This window comes from Bufo gargarizans, chromosome 2, assembly GCF_014858855.1.
Source record: "Bufo gargarizans isolate SCDJY-AF-19 chromosome 2, ASM1485885v1, whole genome shotgun sequence".
NCBI lineage: Eukaryota > Metazoa > Chordata > Amphibia > Anura > Bufonidae > Bufo > Bufo gargarizans.
The window spans coordinates 124,000,399-124,022,821 of NC_058081.1; the positions used below are offsets into that span (position 1 = coordinate 124,000,399).

Sequence of the window (22,423 nt, forward strand, 5' to 3'; positions counted from 1 at the left end):
AAACTAGTGGGACGCCACGCTAAGCACGAGTATCTGGGCACTCCACCGCCTCAAAAATTGAGTAACTTGCTGAAATAAACTACGGTGTAGTAGTAATGCTATAGCTGTGAAGAGATCTATTCAGCAAATCGAAAGGACACTATATATATCCATAAATTACCGGTTGTATTGGAACCTTTCATATCAAATATCCGCAAACCTATCGCGGACAAACATTGAGACTCTATTCGCCAATCTGCGGCTGCTATTCAGGAACTTTGAATCGGCAACCATTTATATCATTGTGCGCAATAATAACCCTTCAGCTTGACTACTATCATTTTTAATATATGTATTTTATGTTATTTTTAATGACTATTTTAGTGTGATTAATTAAGGTACCTTTTATTTGATTATATATATGACATATCAATTAAATTGTTTATAGCAATATATTGGCTAGTGTTTCATGTGAATTCCGGATGCAGGTGTGCCCCTCTCATTTATATATTTAATGTGTTTCTCTTTAAAAGATTGGGGTCATCTTTTAAGGGGGAGCACCCACTCCTTGTAATTTGGAGGGTGAGCCATCCCAATTTACCCAACTAACTCATAAATGTTTCTGTTTTTACTGAAATACACCACTATACGCTTTCAACATAAATATCTGCAACAATGCAGTGCGTATTGTGACACAGTAAGGCTACTTTCACATTAGCGTTCGGGGCTCCGCTTGTGAGTTTCGTTTGAAGGCTCTCACAAGCGGCCCCGAATGCATCCGTACTGCACTAATGCATTCTGAGTGGATGCAGATCTGCTCAGAATGCATCAGTCTGGCAGCGTCTGTCCTCCGCTCCGCTCAGCAGGCGGACACCCGAACGCTGCTTGCAGCGTTCGGGTGTCCGCCTGGCAGTGCGGAGGCAAACTGATCCGTCCAGACTTACAATGTAAGTCAATGGGGACGGATCTGTTTGAAGTTGACACAATATGGCTAAATTTTCAAACGGATCTGTCCCCCATTGACTTTCAATGTAAAGTCTGGACGGATCCGTTTGAGCTACTTTCACACTTTGATTTTTTTTCTAAAATATAATGCACACGGATCCGTTCTGAACGGATCCCATCATCTGCATTATATGAGCGGATCCGTCTGTGCAGACCCCAGACGGATACGCTCTGAACGCAAGTGTGAAAGTAGCCTAAGAGGTTTGGTCTGGGAAAACAGGTATTTTCCTCCCAGCATGTGCTGCTGGGCTGATTTAGAGCTAGGTGAGGTCAAGTACCGGACCGGATTTTAAGTGCCGGTCCGTGCTTTGGCAGCACCTGGCTGTCTTTAAATAGGCAGCTGGGCTCTGAAGCAATGTCTCTGTGTTGGGATCTGGGAGCCTTGTTTCTGGATGAAGGCTTGCTACCTGTTTGGTGTGAAAACAGGTTGGTGCTGCTATCATCAAGGACTCTTTGAGGCAGATTTTCTGCATAGTGTGAATTACCACCAACACCGCAAGGTGACTTTTTGCTTGATTATGACTGCTTGTTTTGTCACTTGCCTAAAGTGTGAATAAAACACTGAACTGTTTGATCCAAAGAACTTGTTGTTGCCTCTATACTGCGTCCGCTAATCCTGTCTACCAGAGCGAAACCCCACAGTATATATATTTTTTTACTGTAATACAACCCAATACACTTTCATCAGAAATAAATGCAGAAGTGAACTGAGAATATATTTTTCTTGTTGGACTGAAATACGCTTCTATTCGCTTTCACCAGAAACAACTGCAACAGTGCAGTGCGTATTGTGGGGATTTGCTCTGTTAGTTAGGATAAGCGGGCACAGTACAGAGGCAAAATACAAGTTCGTAATTCAAACTTCAGTGTTTATTCACACATGATGCCAAAAACAAAACGTCACTTTTGCAGTGTTGGTGTTTTACTTCACACCCAATGGCAAGTTAATAAAACAAAAGTCACCTTGGTGGCAGTACTGCCTCAAAAAGTTCAAATACAGGCTTTAGGGCGGCCTCAGATCCCAGCACACAGACCTCCTGAGCTCCACTGTCAGACAGAGGTAATCCTCTCCACCTGGCAGTGTTGGCTGTTTTTTATGTCTGGCGAAACCCGGTCACCCACCCAGCACTTTGACTACTCCCAGTAAGAGCCATCCTGGATCAGCTATTACAGTCATGCTAAGTACCAAGGCAAATTAGAATACAACAGTCACAGAATACACATAGATTTGCGTTCACATTTAGTGATCCTATGTGATGGAGAGTACCCTATAGTAACGTACCCACTCAGTGTACATAAACATACACTAACGAAAGATAAACTGAGACTAGATGGGTATAGTAGCAAAATATAAATATATTTTATTCAATAATACATAAAAAGTTAATTACATATGATGTATTACATCAGATAAAAAGGTGCACTACACCTGAGGGGACATAACAGTCACATAACAATTAAGGGAAGAGGGCAGTGAGGCAACAAAAAAAGCTAAGGCATACAACAAACGCACTGACATATACAAATGTCACACATAATTGTCACAGATGTCCAGAAAAAGCAAATATACACCTCTAAACGTATATATACGTATACAAGAAGGGACCTATTGATAGTATCCAAATAGTGTTGGCATACACGTATATATCTCCATAGAGCAGGCATCTCAAACTGCAGCCCCCCCAGCTGTTGCAAAACTATAACTCCCACAATGCCCTGCTGTAGGCTGATACCTGTAGGCTGTCCGGGCATGCTGGGAGTTGTAGTTTTGCAACAGCTGGAGGGCCGCAGTTTGAGATCCCTGCCATAGAGGCATAAAAAAGCTGCCAATCCACTATAGACAAAAATCCCAAGTGGAGATACACACGTGTATAGCAACCGGTCACTCGAATTGTCCCATCTGCTCACGATAAACACGGATGTCTAAGTCACAACAAAAAAGTGCAAATGTGCATAATAACATCTATCACTTGAATATAGAACCATATCCTATGGACATATGTGACCATATACGTAAATATCACCATAGAGGCATATAGGGCAACTGCCAGTGACCTGAAAATATAACCATGTATGGAGGCATATACAAACACAGGAATTGCTCACCTAGATAGCCGCGTCCACTAGTGAACCCAGAGATCACAGAGATCAACCCTGCAGCATACACAGAGTAACTTAAGTGCATCACAAACACGTTTGTTGTCCAAGCATAAGATAGCCTCACACTATAAGATTACATACCCATAAAGCAAAGAATTGTCCAACTCAGGAGAACCACGTACCCCAGTTTATCTTTTGTTCGTGTAAGTACCAAGGCGTCAAACAGCAACTGCTGCTGAGTGCTGACACATAAAAAATGTTTTTTACTCCACCGAGGCCAGGAACCTCGGTGACATGTAACTATCATTCACGATGATTCCTTGTACCTTCTTACATACCTTCCCTCTTTGTTCAACCCTGAGGGGGTGAACACATGCCATACATTATACTCGGGACAGGGCATCCGCATTTCCCTGCAACCGGCCTGCCCTGTGTTCTACGGAGAACTTAAAGTTTTGTAAGGAAAGGAACCACTTGGTGACTCGGGCATTTCTCTCTTTGGCCTGGCTCATCCACTTGAGAGGGGAATGGTCAGTCACCAGGCGAAATGTTCTCCCCCACAAATAATAGCGGAGAGACTCGAGTGCCCACTTGATAGCCAGGCACTCTCTCTCCACTATACTATACCAGGTCTCGGCTGGGGTGAGCTTACGGCTGAGGAAGACAAAGGGATGCTCCTCCTCGTTGACTTCCTTAGACAGTACAGCACCGGGGCGTACTTCGGAGGCATCGCTCTGTACTATAAACTCCCTTTTGAAGTCGGGTGTCACCAAAACCATGGACTCACACAGGGCCGACTTCAAAGCGGAGAAAGCCTCTTCGGCCCGATCATCCCAGCAAACCATCACTGACTTGTGTCCCTTCAAGAGCCCTGTCAATGGCGCGGCCACAGTAGCAAAGTGGGGAACAAACCTCATGTATTAGCCCACAATTCCCAGAAATGACTTTACTTGCCTAGTGGTGACAGGTTGTGGCCGATTTCATATCGCCTCTATTTTGTTCACTTGGGGTTTGATGACTCCGCGACCAATGACATACCCCAGGTACTTAGTCTCCTCTAACCCAATCGCACATTATTTTGGGTTAGCAATTAATACCGCATTCCGAAGGGAGTCCAGTACAGCCTGCACTTTGGGTAGGTGACTTTCCCTGTCGGATGTTTGCGATAAGCCTGGGGCACCACCAACTGTTCAATGGGTTCACCCCGCAGCTGGTTTACTTGATACAACATATCCTGCTAAACCGCAAAGCGGAGGAACACCGTCTCTGCCCCAGCTTGCTGTGGCTCACCATCTACTATTAGTAAATTTTTCCAGGCTCGGGATAGGGTGGGGTCCCGGTGTTGTGCAGTACCAAAATTATCCCTGGACACATTGAGGTCTGCCAGCTTAGGCCCCAGCAGAAAGTCTACGTCTCCCACCATTACACTCAGTGGGCTTGTCTCCCCCTCTTCCACCGAAGTGGCGGTCACCACTACTGCTGGCACTTCGGCCTCGGGTTCCCAGGGTTCTGGCCTCCTCCCGGAGCAAGGCCACTCTGCTGGGGTTACCCCTGTCTCATGGGTATCAGTCACTTTCATAGTAGGCCACAGTGCAGGGAAACCAGGGAAGTATCTCCCTATTATAAGTTCATAGTGTAGGTTTGTGGCAACTGCCACTTCGTGAGTCCACCTGCCGGCCCCCGTGGTTTGAGACAACAGGGCGGTGGGATAGTCTTTTAAGTCTGCATGAATGCACATGATCCCGACTTTCCGGCCAGTATACTAAGCCGACCGTACCAGGGGAGCCGTTACTAGAGATACCAGACTCCCTGAGTCCAGCAGGGCCTCCGCTGGAGTGTCTCCCACTTCCACCTAGCACAAATGATTTAGAGTTTCTGGGGGACCCGCTGCACACAGCTTCCTGGAATATAACGACTGACTGAAGCCATAGTTCATGTCCATAGGTTTCACCTGATGTGGACAGTCAGCTTGTACATGGCTAGGCTCCCGACACTGCCAGCAGACTATTGGAGCCTGATCCATAGGGGGGAAAATCCCGGGCGGGTTTGGTTGACACAAGTCACCGGGTCTGAGGTGGAGATTTATGGGATTTGACTGCCACCCCTCCCAAAAGAGCCCCCCTGTAGATTCCGGGTAGCCTCATAGCGTTCCACCTGATTGACCATCTCAAGGGCATTTCCTAGAGAGACCTGGGCGATCCCTTGCTGGAGAGGGGGTTGCAAAGCCCTCCAGAACATATCAGCCAATAGTCTATCCAGCATAGCCATGGTACTCAGCACCTCAGGCTGTAGCCACTTTTGCAAAAGGTGGAGTAAGTCATAATACTGGGGTCTCGCAGGCTCAGCTTGCTTAAACCCCCACTGATGTACCCGTTGGGCCTGGACCAACACATTCACCCCATTCTTGCCAAAATCACACTTTTTGGTAGTTGGACGCTTGATCGTCCGGCAAGTCTAAATACACCCGCTGGGATTCGGGTGCCAGGAACGGAGCCCACTGGTCTCGGGTTAGCTTCTCCCTTGTGGCCACTTTCTCGTACATTGGCAGGTAGGTTTCGATGTAATCTGCGGGTTTCATCTTAGGAATCGCCACACGGACTGCCTTCCGGGCATCGTGGACGCTCGGGGTTGCTTCTGCTGTCTGCAAAGCCATCACGTGTTGCAAAGTCATCACGGTCTCTTGCTGCTGCTTGTTAGCATCCCATTGTTGTCACGGCTGTGTCATGGTCTTTCGACTGTGGACCGCAATACTTTTGCCGTGCATGCTTGTTGCCTGTGGCAACGTGGTGTTTGTATAGCTTGCGTGTGCATTTCCCTTTTAAGGCTGTTTCCCTTCCCATTCTGGTGCGTATGGGGTTAAGGTGGAGCTGGGTGTGGCCTCATGGCTTTTATGCTCTGAGCTGTGAGCCTGTGTTCAGTTTGTCTTCAGTGTCTTGGGAGTTGGTGCCATTCCATCTGCCCAGTCCTTGAGGACCACCTTATGGGACATCGATGTCTCCAGTGATGTCTTCATTATATCTCCTCCATTTTTCCTACTTTACTTGTTGTTTTGTTTGGTGTGGGTATATGTTTTGGGGTTGTTGTACGTCTAATTGTTGTTCCGTGTCTGCTCAGTGTTTGGTGTATTCTGTCCAGCATGAATGCTAGATGTTCCCCTGCTTGTCTGTACCTCCGGAAGGGGGGTTTTGGGGTTCCCCGGAGGGGGAATCAAATGTCTGTGCGCAGTTCTGCAGGGGGCCGCCATGCTTCCTTTCCGCATGGGGGTCCAGACAGGTACTGGTGTGCTGGATTCCTGTGTTTGTTGTTTGTGTTGTGTCCTGTTAGGTGCTCAGGTTCCAGTACTGTTTCATGAAGTCCAGCCATCATTGTTACAGTGGCAGGTAATTGCTTTTTGTTTTCTTAGCTCTTACCAGCTGATCCAGTCTGCCATTCCCAGTTGCTAGGCCTGTGTGAGACCCCGGTTCATCCGTGTCGTAGATGAACCGGTCGTCACCTTGCCCAGACCTTACTACCGGGGATCATCAGGGCTAGTAAGGGCCCAGGTTCGAGAGTATGAGCCCCCCTACCATCAAGGGCGGCTCATACGGTTAGGAGGTCAGGGATAGGATGAGGGTGGTGTTAGTGATAGGAGGTACCTGCTCCCTTATCCTGGCTTTATGGCCTAGCAGCTTTCCTTTATTCCAGACATTGTAAGGTGGGGGATTCCCCCACTCCCCATCGTGACAATTGCTGCAGGTTTGTCTTTTGCTGATGCTGATTAGCCTCCATGAGGGCCTTCACAACAGCCTCCATTTTATCGTGGAACACGGGTTGTAATACTGCTGGTTTGATGTATGACATACCACTGTGCCCAAAAATGCAAACCAAAAAATATTTTGGCATTCACGCCAGCCTCACTGCTCATGCGCACATCCTCCACCAATTGTGTTGATTTGCTCTGGTAGTTAGGATAAGCGGGCGCAGTGCAGAGGCAAAATACAAGTTCATAATTCAAACTTCAGTGTTTATTCACACATGATGCCAAAAACAAAATGTCACTTTTACAGTGTTGGTGTTTTACTTCACACCCAATGGCAAGTTAATAAAACAAAAGTCAACTTGGTGGCAGTACTGCCTCAAAGTTCAAACACAGGCTTTAGACGGCCTGTTCCCCTGACACACGGGTCTCCGCTCTCCAGCCTAGCACAAGCTTCAGATCTCAGCACACAGACCTCCTGAGCTCCACTGTCAGATGGAGGTAATCCTCTCCACCTGGCAGTGCTGGCTGGTTTTTATGCCTGGCAAAACCCAGCCTGAAACGTGGGGAGTAGTCACTCACCCAGCATTTTGACTACTCCCAGTAAGAGCCGTCCCGGACCAGCTATTACAGCCATGCTAAGTACCAAGGTGTCAAACAGCAACTGCTGCTGACACATAAAAAACGGCTTTTACTCCACCGAGGCCAGGAACCTCGGTGACACGTACCTATCATCCACGATGATTGCTTGTACATTTTTGCATTATATATTTTTCCTTTTTTTACTGAAATATACCACTATACGCTTTCCACAGAAATAACTGCAGAAGTGAAATAAGAATATATTTTTCTTGTTGGACTGAATAGGCTACTATAAGCTTTGACTGGAAAAAACTTAAAGCGTGAAGTGCGTATATATTTTTGTTGTAGTACTGAAATACGCCCCTAGATGCTTTCACCAAAAATAACTGCAACAGTGCAGTGTGTATATATTTTTCTTTTTTTTACTGAAATGCACCACTATACGCTTTCAACAGAAATAACTGCAACAGTGTAGTGCATATATATATATATATATATATATATATATATATATTTTTTTTTTTTTTTACTGTAATACGCCCTGATACGCTTTCAACAGAAATAACTGCTGAAGTGAACTGAGAATATATTTTTCTTGTTGGACTGATATAAGATACTAAGATATAAGCCGCTAAAGGCTTTTCAACATAGCACTTACTTGCAGCCCAATAACAAAAAGCTGGAAGGACAGAGCTGTCTAATGGCTATTTGGTGTCATGGTCTTACCTTCTTGCTGTTCTCCTTCGTTTGACATGTGCTGGCGGCCATCTTGGTTTCTGGGTTTCTTGTAGCCTCCCACCCTGCGGCTTCTCCTTCCCACTGGGAGGAGCTGGATGCCTAGCTCATATATATAGGAGGTCTGTGGCTTCAGTTCCTTGCTTGGTCCTCCTGTGTTCACATGCTTCTAAGACTGCTGCTGCTTCTGGTTCCTGATCCTGGCTTCGTCTGACTACCCTGCTGGTTCCTGATCCGGCTTCGTCTGACTACCCTGCTGGTTCCTGATCCAGGCTTCGTCTGACTACCCTGCTGGTTCCTGATCCAGGCTTTGTCTGACTACCCTTCTGGTTCCTGACCTCTGGCCTCGCAAGACCCTGCTTCGGTTTAGCCATCCGTTTGGACTTTTGCCTTACAGCTTGATTTTCAATAAAGCCTTCTTATTTCCACTTATCTCTTGTTGTACGTCTGGTTCATGGTTCCATGACATTAGGACCAAGCCATGAATTCTGACGGCACAGGGCCATCCTCGCTACCTACGCTGGTTGCCAGACTTGATCAGCAGGATCACCTGTTGGGTCGGTTCGCTGTGGCGTTGCAAACCCTGCTTGAACGCACGGCTCATTTAGCTTCCGTTGCCGATGGGTCGGTTATCGCTCCTGGGCCCGCTCCTACTGCCGCTCTGGTTGTTGCGCCAGAGTCTACTCCGACACCTGTTGCTGCGCCTGCGGTGTTTCGGGGTATGACCGGTTCTGCCCCCCTTCCACAGCGCTTTGGGGGAGAGCCAACTCAGTGCCGAGGTTTCCTTAACCAGGTGGGCATTTATTTCGAGTTGCTGCCACATGCCTTTCCTACTGAGAGATCAAAGGTGGGCTTCTTGATCTCGCTGCTCTCGGACAAGGCCTTGGCCTGGGCCAGCCCTTTATGGGAGAACAACAATCCGGTGGTTGCCGAGTTTTCCGGTTTTGTTGCTTCTCTTCGGAAGGTATTCGATGTGCCGGCTCGTGCTGCCTCTACTGCGAAGCTCCTTATGTCCATCAGACAGGGTTCACGATCCGTAGCTGAATACGCCATTGAGTTTCGTACCCTGGCAGCAGAGGTGGGCTGGAATAATGAGGCTCTGGTCGCTGCTTTCTCTCATGGTCTCTCGGATGCCTTGAAGGATGAGGTTGCAGCTAAGGACCTACCAGTGGAGCTCGAGTCTCTTATTTCTTTCCTGATTTTGATTGACACCAGACTCAGGGAGAGACCTTCCTTTAAGGAGAGCCTGCGGAGGTCTTCTAACAGATTGGCGCCTACGTTTGCTGTCCCACCCGTGCCTCCCTCTCCTCCCACGCCTCCTGGGGATGACTTGTCTGGGGGTGAACCCATGCAGCTGGGGTTTGCTCGCCTGTCCGAGGGGGAGAGGGTACTCCGGAGACGCGAGGGCCGATGCATGTACTGTGGTCTCGGTGGGCATTTTCGGTTGGCATGCCCGAACCGTCCGGGAAACGCTCGCACCTGAGATCCTGTCGGGGGCAGATCTTGGGTGGAGTCTCCTCGTCCCCGGTTTCCCGTGTTGACAAACCACTGATTACTGTTGTCCCCTCCTGGGTCGGGGGCTCGGTGACGACCCAGGCGTTAGTGGACTCTGGTGCTGGTGGTTTGTTCATTGATAGTGTGTTCGCTGCTGCCAATTCCATTCCTCTGCAGCCTCGAGGTTCCCCACTGGCTCTTGAGGCGATAGACGGCAGACCCCTTCTGCCGCCACACGTGACTCATGAGACCCTTCCAGTGGGGATGGCCATTGGTGCCGTTCACAGAGAGTCGGTCTGTCTCCAGGTTATTTCGTCTCCACACTACTCGGTGGTCTTGGGGTACCCCTGGCTCCAGAAGCATAATCCGACTTTCGATTGGAGATCGGCCGAGATCCTCTCGTGGTCACCGCAGTGTGGGGCTAGCTGCATCCATGGGCCTGTCAAGTTGCTGTGTACTTCCTCGGACTCTCTGTTGCCTCCTGAATACGAGGAGTACCGGGATGTATTCGATAAGGTGCGTGCGGTTGCCCTACCTCCGCACCGCCCATACGATTGTGCCATAGAGTTACAATCTGGTGCCGTTCCTCCTCGTGGCAAAGTCTATCCACTGTCGGTAGCGGAGAATGAGGCCATGGAGGAGTACGTGAGGGAGGCGCTTTCACGCGGACACATTCGCAAATCCTCGTCCCCGGCAGGGGCTGGATTTTTCTTTGTGAAAAAGAAGGGCGGTGAGTTGAGGCCTTGCATCGATTACAGGGGTCTCAATCGCATCACGATCAAGAACGCTTACCCGATACCCTTGATTTCCGAGCTGTTCGATCGCCTCAAAGGGGCCACGGTCTTTACCAAACTCGACCTGAGGGCGGCATATAACCTGGTAAGGATCAAGGCGGGCGATGAGTGGAAGACCGCGTTTAACACCAGGACCGGTCATTATGAATCCTTGGTTATGCCCTTTGGGTTGTGCAATGCGCCCGCAGTCTTCCAGGAATTCATCAACGATGTTTTCCGTGACCTGTTGCAGCAGTGTGTGGTGGTCTATTTGGATGACATCTTGGTATATTCTGAATCCATGGAGGCCCACATTCTGGATGTCAGACGAGTGTTGCAACGGTTACGAGAGAACAAGCTGTTCGGTAAGCTTGAGAAATGCGAATTTCACCGATCCCAGGTAACCTTCTTAGGTTACATCATTTCCGCTGAGGGGTTCTCCATGGATCCTGAGAAGGTTTCGGCTGTCTTACAGTGGCCCCAGCCCAGTGGTCTTCGTGCCCTGCAGCGCTTTTTGGGCTTCGCCAATTATTATCGGAAGTTCATCAGGGACTTTTCCATGCTAGCCAAGCCTCTCACGGATCTGACCAGGAAGGGCAGTAATCCCCAGGTCTGGCCGCTCGAGGCCATCCGAGCTTTTGAGGCTCTAAAGTCCGCCTTTGTGTCGGCTCCGATTCTGTCGCATCCCAACCCTGGGTTGCCTTTTGTCCTCGAGGTGGACGCGTCTGAGACGGGAGTAGGCGCCCTTCTGTCTCAGCGTAGAACACCAGAGGGTCCTCTGCTTCCTTGTGGGTTTTACTCCCGGAAACTGTCTTCCGCGGAGTGCAACTATCAGATTGGTGACAGGGAGTTATTGGCCATCGTGCAGGCCCTTAAAGAATGGAGGCACTTGCTCGAGGGCTCGGTGGTTCCGGTTCTCATCCTGACGGACCACAAGAATCTGACCTACCTCTCTGAGGCCAAGAGATTGACACCAAGTCAGGCCAGATGGGCTCTGTTCTTGTCACGTTTTAATTACGTGGTCTCCTACCTACCCGGTTCCAAGAACATCAGAGCGGATGCCTTATCACGGCAGTACTCCGAGCTGTCCGGGGAGGAGTCGATTCCGACTTCGGTCATACCTCCGAATCAGATCCTGGCCGCTATTCGCACCAGCCTGACCTCTCCCCTGGGTGAGCAGATTGTGGCGGCTCAATCTGGTGCTCCCTCTGGGAGACCCAACGGCAGATGTTTTGTGCCTGAGGAGTTGCGCACTCGGTTGTTGCGAACCTACCATAACTCCAAGGCCGCGGGGCATCCAGGAAAGAATCAGCTGTCCTGGGCTGTTTCACGTCTGTTCTGGTGGCCTTCTCTACGTTCCGACATCGCCGCATATGTAGCGGCATGCACCGTTTGTGCCCAGAGTAAGTCCCCTCTGCCCCTTCCGTTGGGCCTTTTGCAACCCATAGCCACCGGGGAGCGTCCATGGTCACACCTGGGGATGGATTTCATTGTGGACCTCCCTGCATCCCGAGGCCATACGGTCATTCTCATGATTGTGGATCGGTTTTCCAAAATGTGCCACTGTGTTCCTCTCAAGAAGTTACCCTCTGCACAAGAGTTGGCCTCGATTTTTGCCAGGGAGGTCTTCCGGTTGCACGGTTTGCCCAAGGAGATTGTGTCGGATCGGGGGAGTCAGTTTGTGTCCAGGTTCTGGCGCGCCTTTTGCTCCCAGTTGGGGATTCATCTCTCTTTCTCCTCGGCCTACCACCCTCAGTCCAATGGGGCCGCAGAACGATCCAATCAGGCCTTGGAGCAATTCCTTCGTTGCTATGTCTCCGATCACCAAGACAATTGGGTTGACCTCCTGCCTTGGGCTGAGTTTGCCAGGAACACGGCGGTGAACTCTTCCTCTGGGACGTCTCCCTTCATGGCCAATTATGGGTTCCAACCTGCCGTGTTACCGGAGGTATTCTCTCCCCAGGATATTCCGGCTGTGGAGGATCACCTTTCCGTCCTACGTGCTTCTTGGGTACAGATCCAGAGGTCCCTTGAGGTCTCTGCGCAGCGCCAGAGACTCCAGGCTGATCGCAGACGAGCGCCGCTCCTTCCTACCAGGTCGGAGACCGCGTATGGTTGTCCACCCGCAACCTCAACCTTCGAGTGCCCACTCCCAAGCTGGCGCCTCGCTTTGTTGGTCCCTTCCGAGTGCTTCGCAGGGTAAACCCGGTAGCCTATGCCCTTGCGCTTCCTCCTGGCATGCGGATCTCCAACGTGTTTCATGTCTCCCTGTTGAAGCCACTGGTGTGTAATCGTTTCACTTCCTCGGTTCCTCTGCCTCGTCCAGTCCAAGTGGGCAATCGTGAGGAGTATGAGGTGAGCAATATCCTGGACTCACGCCTGGTCCGCGGTCAGGTGCAGTTTTTGGTCCATTGGCGTGGTTATGGTCCAGAGGAGTGTTCCTGGGTTCCTTCCGCAGATGTCCATGCTCCTGCCTTGCTCCGAGCCTTCCACGCACGCTTCCCTCAGAAACCGTTCTTTACTCCGCGGAGGAGGGGCCCTTGAGGGGGAGGTACTGTCATGGTCTTACCTTCTTGCTGTTCTCCTTCGTTTGACATGTGCTGGCGGCCATCTTGGTTTCTGGGTTTCTTGTAGCCTCCCACCCTGCGGCTTCTCCTTCCCACTGGGAGGAGCTGGATGCCTAGCTCATATATATAGGAGGTCTGTGGCTTCAGTTCCTTGCTTGGTCCTCCTGTGTTCACATGCTTCTAAGACTGCTGCTGCTTCTGGTTCCTGATCCTGGCTTAGTCTGACTACCCTGCTGGTTCCTGATCCAGGCTTCGTCTGACTACCCTGCTGGTTCCTGATCCAGGCTTCGTCTGACTACCCTGCTGGTTCCTGATCCAGGCTTCGTCTGACTACCCTTCTGGTTCCTGACCTCTGGCCTCGCAAGACCCTGCTTCGGTTTAGCCATCCGTTTGGACTTTTGCCTTACAGCTTGATTTTCAATAAAGCCTTCTTATTTCCACTTATCTCTTGTTGTACGTCTGGTTCATGGTTCCATGACATTTGGATCCCCAAATAATCTTTTCCTGCACTTGTAAATCACTTTCCTATCAATGTTTCTAGTGCCTTCTGACGTCTCTCCCTGCACTAAGATGCTGTGAAATGATCCCTCCCTATCCTTTCACTGCACCTATAAATCGTTTTTATGGTCATTTCCCACAATAAGGTTTTTCAAATTGCTGTCCCTAGCACCTTCACACGTCTGTGTCTGCACTCTGACCGCCGGAAAATGTCTTACTGTAAGATGGCCACCGTATTTATAGGACTGTGACATCACAGGGCTGACTGGCTGCTGATTGGTTTTATGCAGGCATGTCAATCTGGGTGATCCCGCCTTCCCAGAGTTCCTTGCCCCATGTCCTCAGTAGCCGCCATTTTAGGAAAAATATGATTCGTTACCACAAAGCGCAAGGAAATTCACATTTGTTGGTAATCAAATTTTTCCTGAAATTCTAAACGAATTCCACTTTGTCAGCTTCAATTCGCTGATCTCTAGTCATTAACATACAGTTGTAAAGTTGAAGTGAAAGGGAGCAGAGCTTCAGTAATCTGACACACACTTTGACTGGAGCGGTGTTTCTTGTTCCATTTAAAGTGCTAATTCTAGCACTGGAGGCTGCAAGGAACAGCTGATCAGTGGAGGTGTGGGGAATTGGACCCTCAACAATTAGATATTAATGACCTATCATGAGGATAGGTCTTCAATATCAGGAACCTTGAAAAACCCTTTAAGAAGGACAATGCTGCAGGTTTGTCCCACTTATACTACTGGAACAGTATTAAATTGTATGGACATTGGATAACTATTACTGTTAGGCTACAGACACACGAACGTTGTTTGTTCCCGTGTCCATTCCGGTTTATTTGCGGATAGGATGCGGACCTATTCATTTCAATGGGTCCACAAAAAACAAGGCGGACAGCACACCGTGTGCTGTCCGCATCAGTATGTCCGTTCCGTTGCCCCGCAAAAAAAATAGTGCATGTCCTATTTTTTTCTAGTTTGCGGACAAGGATAGGCATTATTACAATTGATCCGCCCAAAAAACGGATCCCCCCAAAAAACGGATGCCATACGGAATATCATCCATTATTTTGGCGGACCGCAAAACACATACATAAATGTTTTTCCAGTATTTTGATACTGATGACCTATCCTCAGGATTGGTGGAGGTCTTAAATTGCACACCCCTGACGTTCAGCTGTTCAGGACTAGCTATGTGTAAAGCAACTTATGGGACACAAGTAACCAGTTTAGGCGATAGCTACCCACTTTAACAAGATATAATGAACTTGCCCTTCAAGACTTGGATTGCAATTGCTATGTTATTTATGTTATACGCTGTTATGTTTCTGCCTTGTTTCTGCTGTGTATCCCAGCAAATGAAGTATGGTTAGCAATGGCTGACAGGAAGAGGGCTGACCACTTTGTTTCTCCTTTCCTGATAGGAGTAGGCTGGTCCTACTTTCTGCCTGGAGGGGAAGTTCAAGTTCTGACAGGCAGGAGATAGGTAGCACAGAGCTAGAGCTCTTCCTCCAAAGGACCTTGCATCCATCAACAAAATTTCAGTGTGCCTACTCAGCAAAGTGATCAGCAAAATCACTGTAAAAACCCTGCTGCAGGTGAGAGATTATGGCTTAGACACCCATGAACTAGACCTCTTCCAGACCAATCAAATACCAAGCCTATATCCCACCGTGGACACTTATATCCACAAGTGCCTGCTAGTGCCATTTAATTACCACCTATTCAGCCACCATACCTCATCACATGCTGACTGAAACTGCACCAGCTACTCCTAAATGTACTACAATTTATCTTTTGTACTGAGTAAAGAGAGACTTTTATACTTTTACTTCTGGACTGCTTCTTTGAACCCCCTTTCCACCGCACTGATCCCCAGGGAGTAATGGCCTGAGAGAGTATAACATGACACAACATCTCTTCATGGCTACTACCACTCCCATGCTCTGCAGCAGCTCCCCAGGAGCTTGCTGTAATATCGCTACAGGGTTCTGCCCACATCAGAAATAACAACTGTGATAAGAATGAATCCACTATCAGGAAGAACCTAACTAAATAACCCTAAGGAGTTCCTGCAGGTGTTATAGAATTTATCTTGTGTTCATCAGGTAGCTGCCTGTAGTATTAGCAGAGGTCAGAAACAGAGAGATAAAAGCTACAGAGACACAAAAAGGGGAGATTTATCACTAAACTGTCTGAGGTCAAACACAGTAGCAATCAAAAAGAAGTCAGAGAAACAAACTAGGTCAGAAACACCAAAATAGTCACTATAATAACTAACAAAAACACAGCAACCAGGTAGCACGTGCAATAACTGGCCAAAAGATGTCTCAGAATAGGAGTGAAATACAGCAAAAATCTCACTGATCAGCTCTGAAACCAAGTTTCCCTGTTTCCTGCTCCAAAACAGGAAAACTTGTTGGGCTGCACCACTTCCTACCTGTTTGTCAGACTTCAGGGGCAGAGACTATTACACTATAGCACTGGAAGAAGGCACTTAAACTACACAGAGCTGTCCATTGTGTAGTGGAGTTGGTTACTGTAACACTGCTTCTGTTCACCTGCACAGGAGCAGTGCTACAGTTACCAGCTCTGTCCATTACACAATGGATGGTGCTGTGTAATTACGGCTCCTACTTCCAGCACCGGAACTACTCAGAACAGCTGATCAGTGAGGTTGACCGGTGTTGGACCCCCACCAATCTGATAATAAGGATAAGCCATCAATATCCTAATACATGAAAACCCCTTAAAAGTTAACATATGATGCAACTTGACATCAAGTTAGAAGCTACTAACATTTGAACATACTGGGGGCTGTACTCTTACCTAGCAGTTGATTGGCAGATGAGGTTGTCAGGTTGAACTGTTGTTCTAGATATTTACCCAGGAATGCTGCAAAGCCTGCTACCACAGCTATCTCCATGCAAGCTGCGAGAACGATGCAGGTGAACACAGGGTTGGATAATAGGTGCTTAGTTACTTTTGGAATGACTGCAAGAGAAGAAGCATGTTTAAATGACTTTCATATATGTTAAAAGACTGCTTACTGTTTAGTGACATGAATGAATCAATATAGCAAACACATTGTTATTGAAAGAATTATGATAAGCAACATTGTCTGCTTTGGACAATCACTTTATTGTAAAAAAGAAACAAAAAAGGGATCTGTTAAAGGGGTTGTCCGGGTTCAGAGCTGAACCAAGACATACCCATAATTTCATCCCGGCAGTCCCTCTGACTTCATGCTCCGACGCTCTCTTTTGCCCTGAGCTAAATCACGCAGGGCAATGGCTCTTTTGTTTACAATCACACACTGCCGGGCGGAAGCTTCCGCCCGGAACTGTGTTCGGTGACGTCACTGGCTCTGATGGGGGTGCTTTTGCGCTGCCCTAGCAATTTTACTGGCTAGGACAGCGCTAAAGCCCGCCCATCAGTGCCGGTGACGTCACCGAGCTTCTCTGCAGCTCCATGGAGAGCCCGGTACATCAGCGGATCTCCAAAAAATGCCTTTGCCCTCCGTGATATAGCGCAGGGCAAAGGAGGGCATCGGAGCATGAACTGCTCTGATGCTCAAGCCAGGGGGGCTGCCTGGGTGAAAATTGAGGTACGTCCGGGTTCAGCGCTGAACCTGGACAACCTCTATAATGACCAGTTGAGTACAGAGCAAATTCTTGAAGTGGCGATAATCGCGATTAAGATTGGCTTTACGAATATTTGTGCCCAGCGCTATAAGGCCGAATGCACACGGCCGTGTTTCACGGCCGTTAGCGGTCCGTGGAACCACGGGCTGGATTCCTGCTGAGAGCAGGAGCGCACGGCGTCACTGGTTGCTATGACGCCGTGCGCTCCCTGCTGCCGCACAGTACAGTAATACACTGGTATAGATCATACCAGTGTATTACTGTATTGCGGCGGCAGCAGGAAGCGCACGGCGCCATAGCAACCAGTGACGCCGTGCGCTCCTGCTCTCAGCAGGAATCCAGCCCGTGGTTCCACGGACGGCTCACGGCCAAGAAACACGGCAGTGTGCATTCGGCCTAACAGGAATAGAGAAGCATTACACAGTGTCTATTGAAATAAAATGGTATCTACTGAACTGGAAATCAAAATGACAACATATCACTGAAAAACACCATGCTTACCAGTACAAGGTAAAACATATGGTTCAGTTCAGAACCCAATACAGATGCAGCATTTGTTAAATGAGCATTTGTCACGCCCTGAGTGTTCACCTGGCGCAACAAATGTTCATACATATATAAATTTATTAACACTGATGCGAACAAAGATATTTCCTGACGTACCGCTATATGATAGAGAATACACAGAGGTGAAATAAAATGGACAATCCGTGTTTAAAGCATGGACGTGTCAGGTCCTCAAGAGCAAGAGACATACTTTGTAGGCCCTTTTCTATAATAAAGGAGGGTTCTGAATAAGGTCTCCCCTATATTAACTCAGACTTCTCTGGAGAATTTAAAAATGTTTTTTTTCTTAACTATACAATCCCTCGAAGGAGTTATTCTATGAACCATTTTTGTTTCAAAACTACCCACGAACATCAAGATGTAGTATGTTCATTATATGCATTTTTAGCATAATTGCTTAAAAGGGGTTGCACCACAAAGAATATTCTACATTTTTCAAACCAGTGCCTGGATCTACATACTATTGTAATTGACTGTAATAGAAAAATCAGTATAGCCAGTGAGCTATTCAATAAAATGTATCTGTATAGCTACATCTATAGGAAAAATGACACGAACGCAAGCTGTCATAAATAGAAAGCTACAGCAGAAAAGACATTCCCCCAGAGCTACCAACCTGAAATAAATCTAGCATAGCAATTGGAGCAATGATTGGGGTGATCTCTGGATCATGTGAGGTACATGGCTGGTTATAGCTTTGTTAGAGATTTATCATGTACTATATGATGTCTGATTTTCATTTTTTTACATCAATCATGGCATATCCAATTTAATTATTTATTTATTTAATATCTATGACATACTTTTCCCCAAATTGTCTCCATGGCTTTGTGACAATTTTAAGGGTGCAAATCCTAATGTATTCTACCCTGCTTTAATATACTGACAAGCAGAGAATAGCATACTTTGTATCTCTTCTTGTCAGGAAAGCTAAATATGACACTGTGCATGCTCAGCTTCTTCTCAAGCAGACAAAAAGCAGTGGATTACTGGATATCCTGCTCGCCAGCAGCAGGGCCGAGCATGTACCAAGAAGAAACACAGTGCCATTCACTATTTCAGACTATGAAGATGAACACATTGAGGGTGGCATTATTAGAATTAGTACTGACAGGTCGTTAAATTTATAACACTGATTATGAATAAAATCACTATATAGCAGAGTACATAAAAAGTTAAAATCTGTGTATTTAGGTGCACCAGTTGTGATAATAAGAAGTCCTTATGTAGGTAGGTACAACTGATACTAGCCACTAGAAGTAACAATACAATGGATTGAGACTATCTGCTACTGCCTGGTAGACCTATTACCCAGTCATGTGATCTGTTAAAAGAAGAGGATCCATGACATTGTTGATTTTCTTCAAAGTCAGCATCTTAAGATATAATATTGTAATCCAAATTTGACCTCACATCTTGTGTCGGGGAAAAAAAAACACATTTATGCGACATGCGGGACAATTTATTCCTCATCATTCTAAGGCACAATGGGTGTAAAGATAACCAATTATGTCAGCTATCATCATTACTATAACTATGTTCACTCCCTATGATGTTGTCTTTTCAGAAACTAAGTTTTATAAATATATAATTTTTAGCAATGTTTTAATAGCTCAATTGTTTATACTGTATAGAATGTTATCAAATGAAGAAGCAATTTATTGATTCTCACAACCAAAGGATATTTTGCAGTCCAAATGGTCTCTCTTAATGTGAAAAACTACTTGCACCATTAAATATGAAATGAGCCAACTAGGATATGAAGCCAGATGCACAAATATAGGAAAACACATGAAAAACTCATCAGAAATGCAGCAAAACAGCAAGTGCGTTTTTCTGCCTGTGGCTGCAATATACTATGGAGAGTACAGTCGTGGCCAAAAGTTTTGAGAATTACATAAATATTGGAAATTGGAAAAGTTGCTGCTTAAGTTTTTATAATAGCAATTTGCATATACTCCAGAATGTTATGAAGAGTGATCAGATGAATTGCATAGTCCTTCTTTGCCATGAAAATTAACTTAATCCCCCAAAAAACTTTCCACTGCATTTCATTGCTGTCATTAAAGGACCTGCTGAGATCATTTCAGTAATCGTCTTGTTAACTCAGGTGAGAATGTTGACGAGCACAAGGCTGGAGATCATTATGTCAGGCTGATTGGGTCAAAATGGCAGACTTAACCTGTTAAAATGAGGGCGATGCTTGAAATCATTGTTCTTCAATTGTTAACCATGGTGACCTGCAAAGAAACACGTGCAGCCATCATTGCGTTGCATAAAAATGGCTTCACGGCAAGGCTATTGTGGCTACTAAGATTGTTGATTAAATCAACAATTTATAGGATCATCAAGAACTTGAAGGAAAGAGGTTCAATTCTTGTTGAGAAGGCTTCAGGACGTCCAAGAAAGTCCAGCAAGCGCCAGGATTGTCTCCTAAAGAGGATTTAGCTGCGGGATCGGAGTGCCACCAGTGCAGAGCTTGCTCAGGAATGGCAGCAGGCAGGTGTGAACGCATCTGCACGCACAGTGAGGCGAATACTTTTGGAAGATGGCCTGATGTCAAGAAGGGCAGCAAAGTAGCCACTTCTCTCCAAAAAAACCCATCAGGGACAGATTGATCTTCTGTAGAAAATATGGTCAATGGACTGCTGAGGACTGGGGCAAAGTCATATTCTCCGATGAAGCATCTTTCCGATTGTTTGGGGCATCAGGAAAAAGGCTTGTCCGGAGAAGAAAAGGTGAGCGCTACCATCAGTCCTGTGTCATGCCAACAGTAAAGCATCCTGAGACTATTCATGCTTCTCATCCAAGGGAGTGGGCTTACTCACAATTTTGCCCCAAAACACAGCCATGAATAAAGAATGGTACCAAAACACCCTCCAACAGCAACCTCTTCCAACAATCCAACAACAGTTTGGTGAAGAACAATGCATTTTCCAGCACGATGGAGCACCGTGCCATAAGGCAAAAGTGATAACTAAGTGGCTCGGGGACCAAAACATTTACATTTTGGGTCCATGGCCTGGAAACTCCCCAGATCTTAATCCCATTGAGAACTTGACTGACTCGGGCATGACAGGTAACTATATAAGGAACGGAGTGTGATCCAGTACGGAGTTTTGAGAAAGTCCAAGAAGTCCAGATGATCCTTTAGCTGACTATAAAAGTGGACATGGTATAGTGACACAGGTAACCACTGAAGAAGGAGTGAGCTAACACACTGAAACGCGTATCGTTGGAAGTTATATATCTATGCACCCCAAGACCCACTTTTGAAGAATCGCTCTGTTGAATGATTTAACTACCATATGTACCTCCTCCTCTTACTGAGGCCAAGACCGCACCGGAGACTGGTACATTGAACACGTGGGACGCCGAACCCTAACCACGTGGGACGCCAGTTAATGCCTTTGGAGAACTATATTCAGCGCAGCAAGGAGGTGAGCTACTTCGGTTGGAATGGCCTTCAGGAAGGAGGTAATAGAAGACCAGATACCGGCTGCTACGTGGGACACCACGCAGTAGCGGCATCATATGATAATATTTCAATTCAATAGCCTGAGGCTAATAGATTCCCATTTATGGTCAGAATTAAAACGTAACATTTATTTGTTTTAGTTTAAAAAAGTGTCAAACAAAAAGAAAAAGAGGATAACAACTGTGGCGTCCTCAGGGGAAATGGAGCTACTATCAAACCTGGTTATCAAAGGTTGATAGTAGCACCATTTCCCCTGAGGATGCCACAGTGGTGGCGAAACATGTCGGGGGAGCTGCAATTTAGTTTTTAAATAGTACAGCTGTGCTGTGATGTGTCCACATCTCTGTGTACTGCAGACATATAGTATGCCGACACAGGCGACATGGTAAAGTACTCATAGGGGAAGAGTTGCAAGTATAGAGATAGAATTGCAGGCACCGGACAACAGCCCCCTTCAATTACAAAGTATAGGGATATGCAGTCAAGATCACAACAGCAAAGGGGCAAGTAGCCAGAAAGTTGAGGTCTGTATATAATACCTACTATCACCAGACATTGACAGATAATACAGTGGGATGCGAAAGTTTGGGCAACCTTGTTAATCATCATGATTTTCCTGTAAAAATCGTTGGTTGTTATGATAAAAAATATCAGTTAAATATATCATATAGGAGACACACACAGTGATATTTGAGAAGTAAAATGAAGTTTATTGGATTTACAGAAAGTGTGCTATAATTGTTTAAACAAAATTAGGCAGGTGCATAAATTTGGGCACTGTTGTCATTTTATTGATTCCAAAACCTTTAGAACTAATTATTGGAACTCAAATGTGTTTGGTAAGCTCAGTGACCCCTGACCTACATACACAGGTGAATCCAATTAGGAGAAAGAGTATTTAAGGGGGTCAGTTGTAAGTTTCCCTCCTCTTTTAATTTTCTCTGAAGAGTAGCAACATGGGGGTCTCAAAACAACTCTCAAATGACCTGAAGACAAAGATTGTTCACCATCATGGTTTAGGGGAAGGATACAGAAATCTGTCTCAGAGATTTCAGCTGTTGTTTCCACAGTTAGGAACATATTGAGGAAATGGAAGACCACAAGCTCAGTTCAAGTTAAGGCTTGAAGTGGCAGACCAAGAAAAATCTCGGATAGACAGAAGCGACGAATGGTGAGAACAGTCAGAGTCAACCCACAGACCAGCACCAAAGACCTACAACATCATCTTGCTGCAGATGGAGTCACTGTGCATTGTTCAAC

General features: G+C 46.7%; 1 protein-coding gene across 1 annotated transcript in view; it reads right to left on the reverse strand.

The window, feature by feature from the left end:
* Positions 1–22,423, reverse strand: part of SLCO3A1 (solute carrier organic anion transporter family member 3A1) — a 209,821-nt gene that overhangs the window by 138,340 nt on the left and 49,058 nt on the right. The window contains exon 5 of the mRNA XM_044277035.1: positions 16,304–16,468. Within this exon, the coding sequence (XP_044132970.1) occupies positions 16,304–16,468 (165 nt within the window). The remainder of the gene's footprint in view (positions 1–16,303; positions 16,469–22,423) is intronic.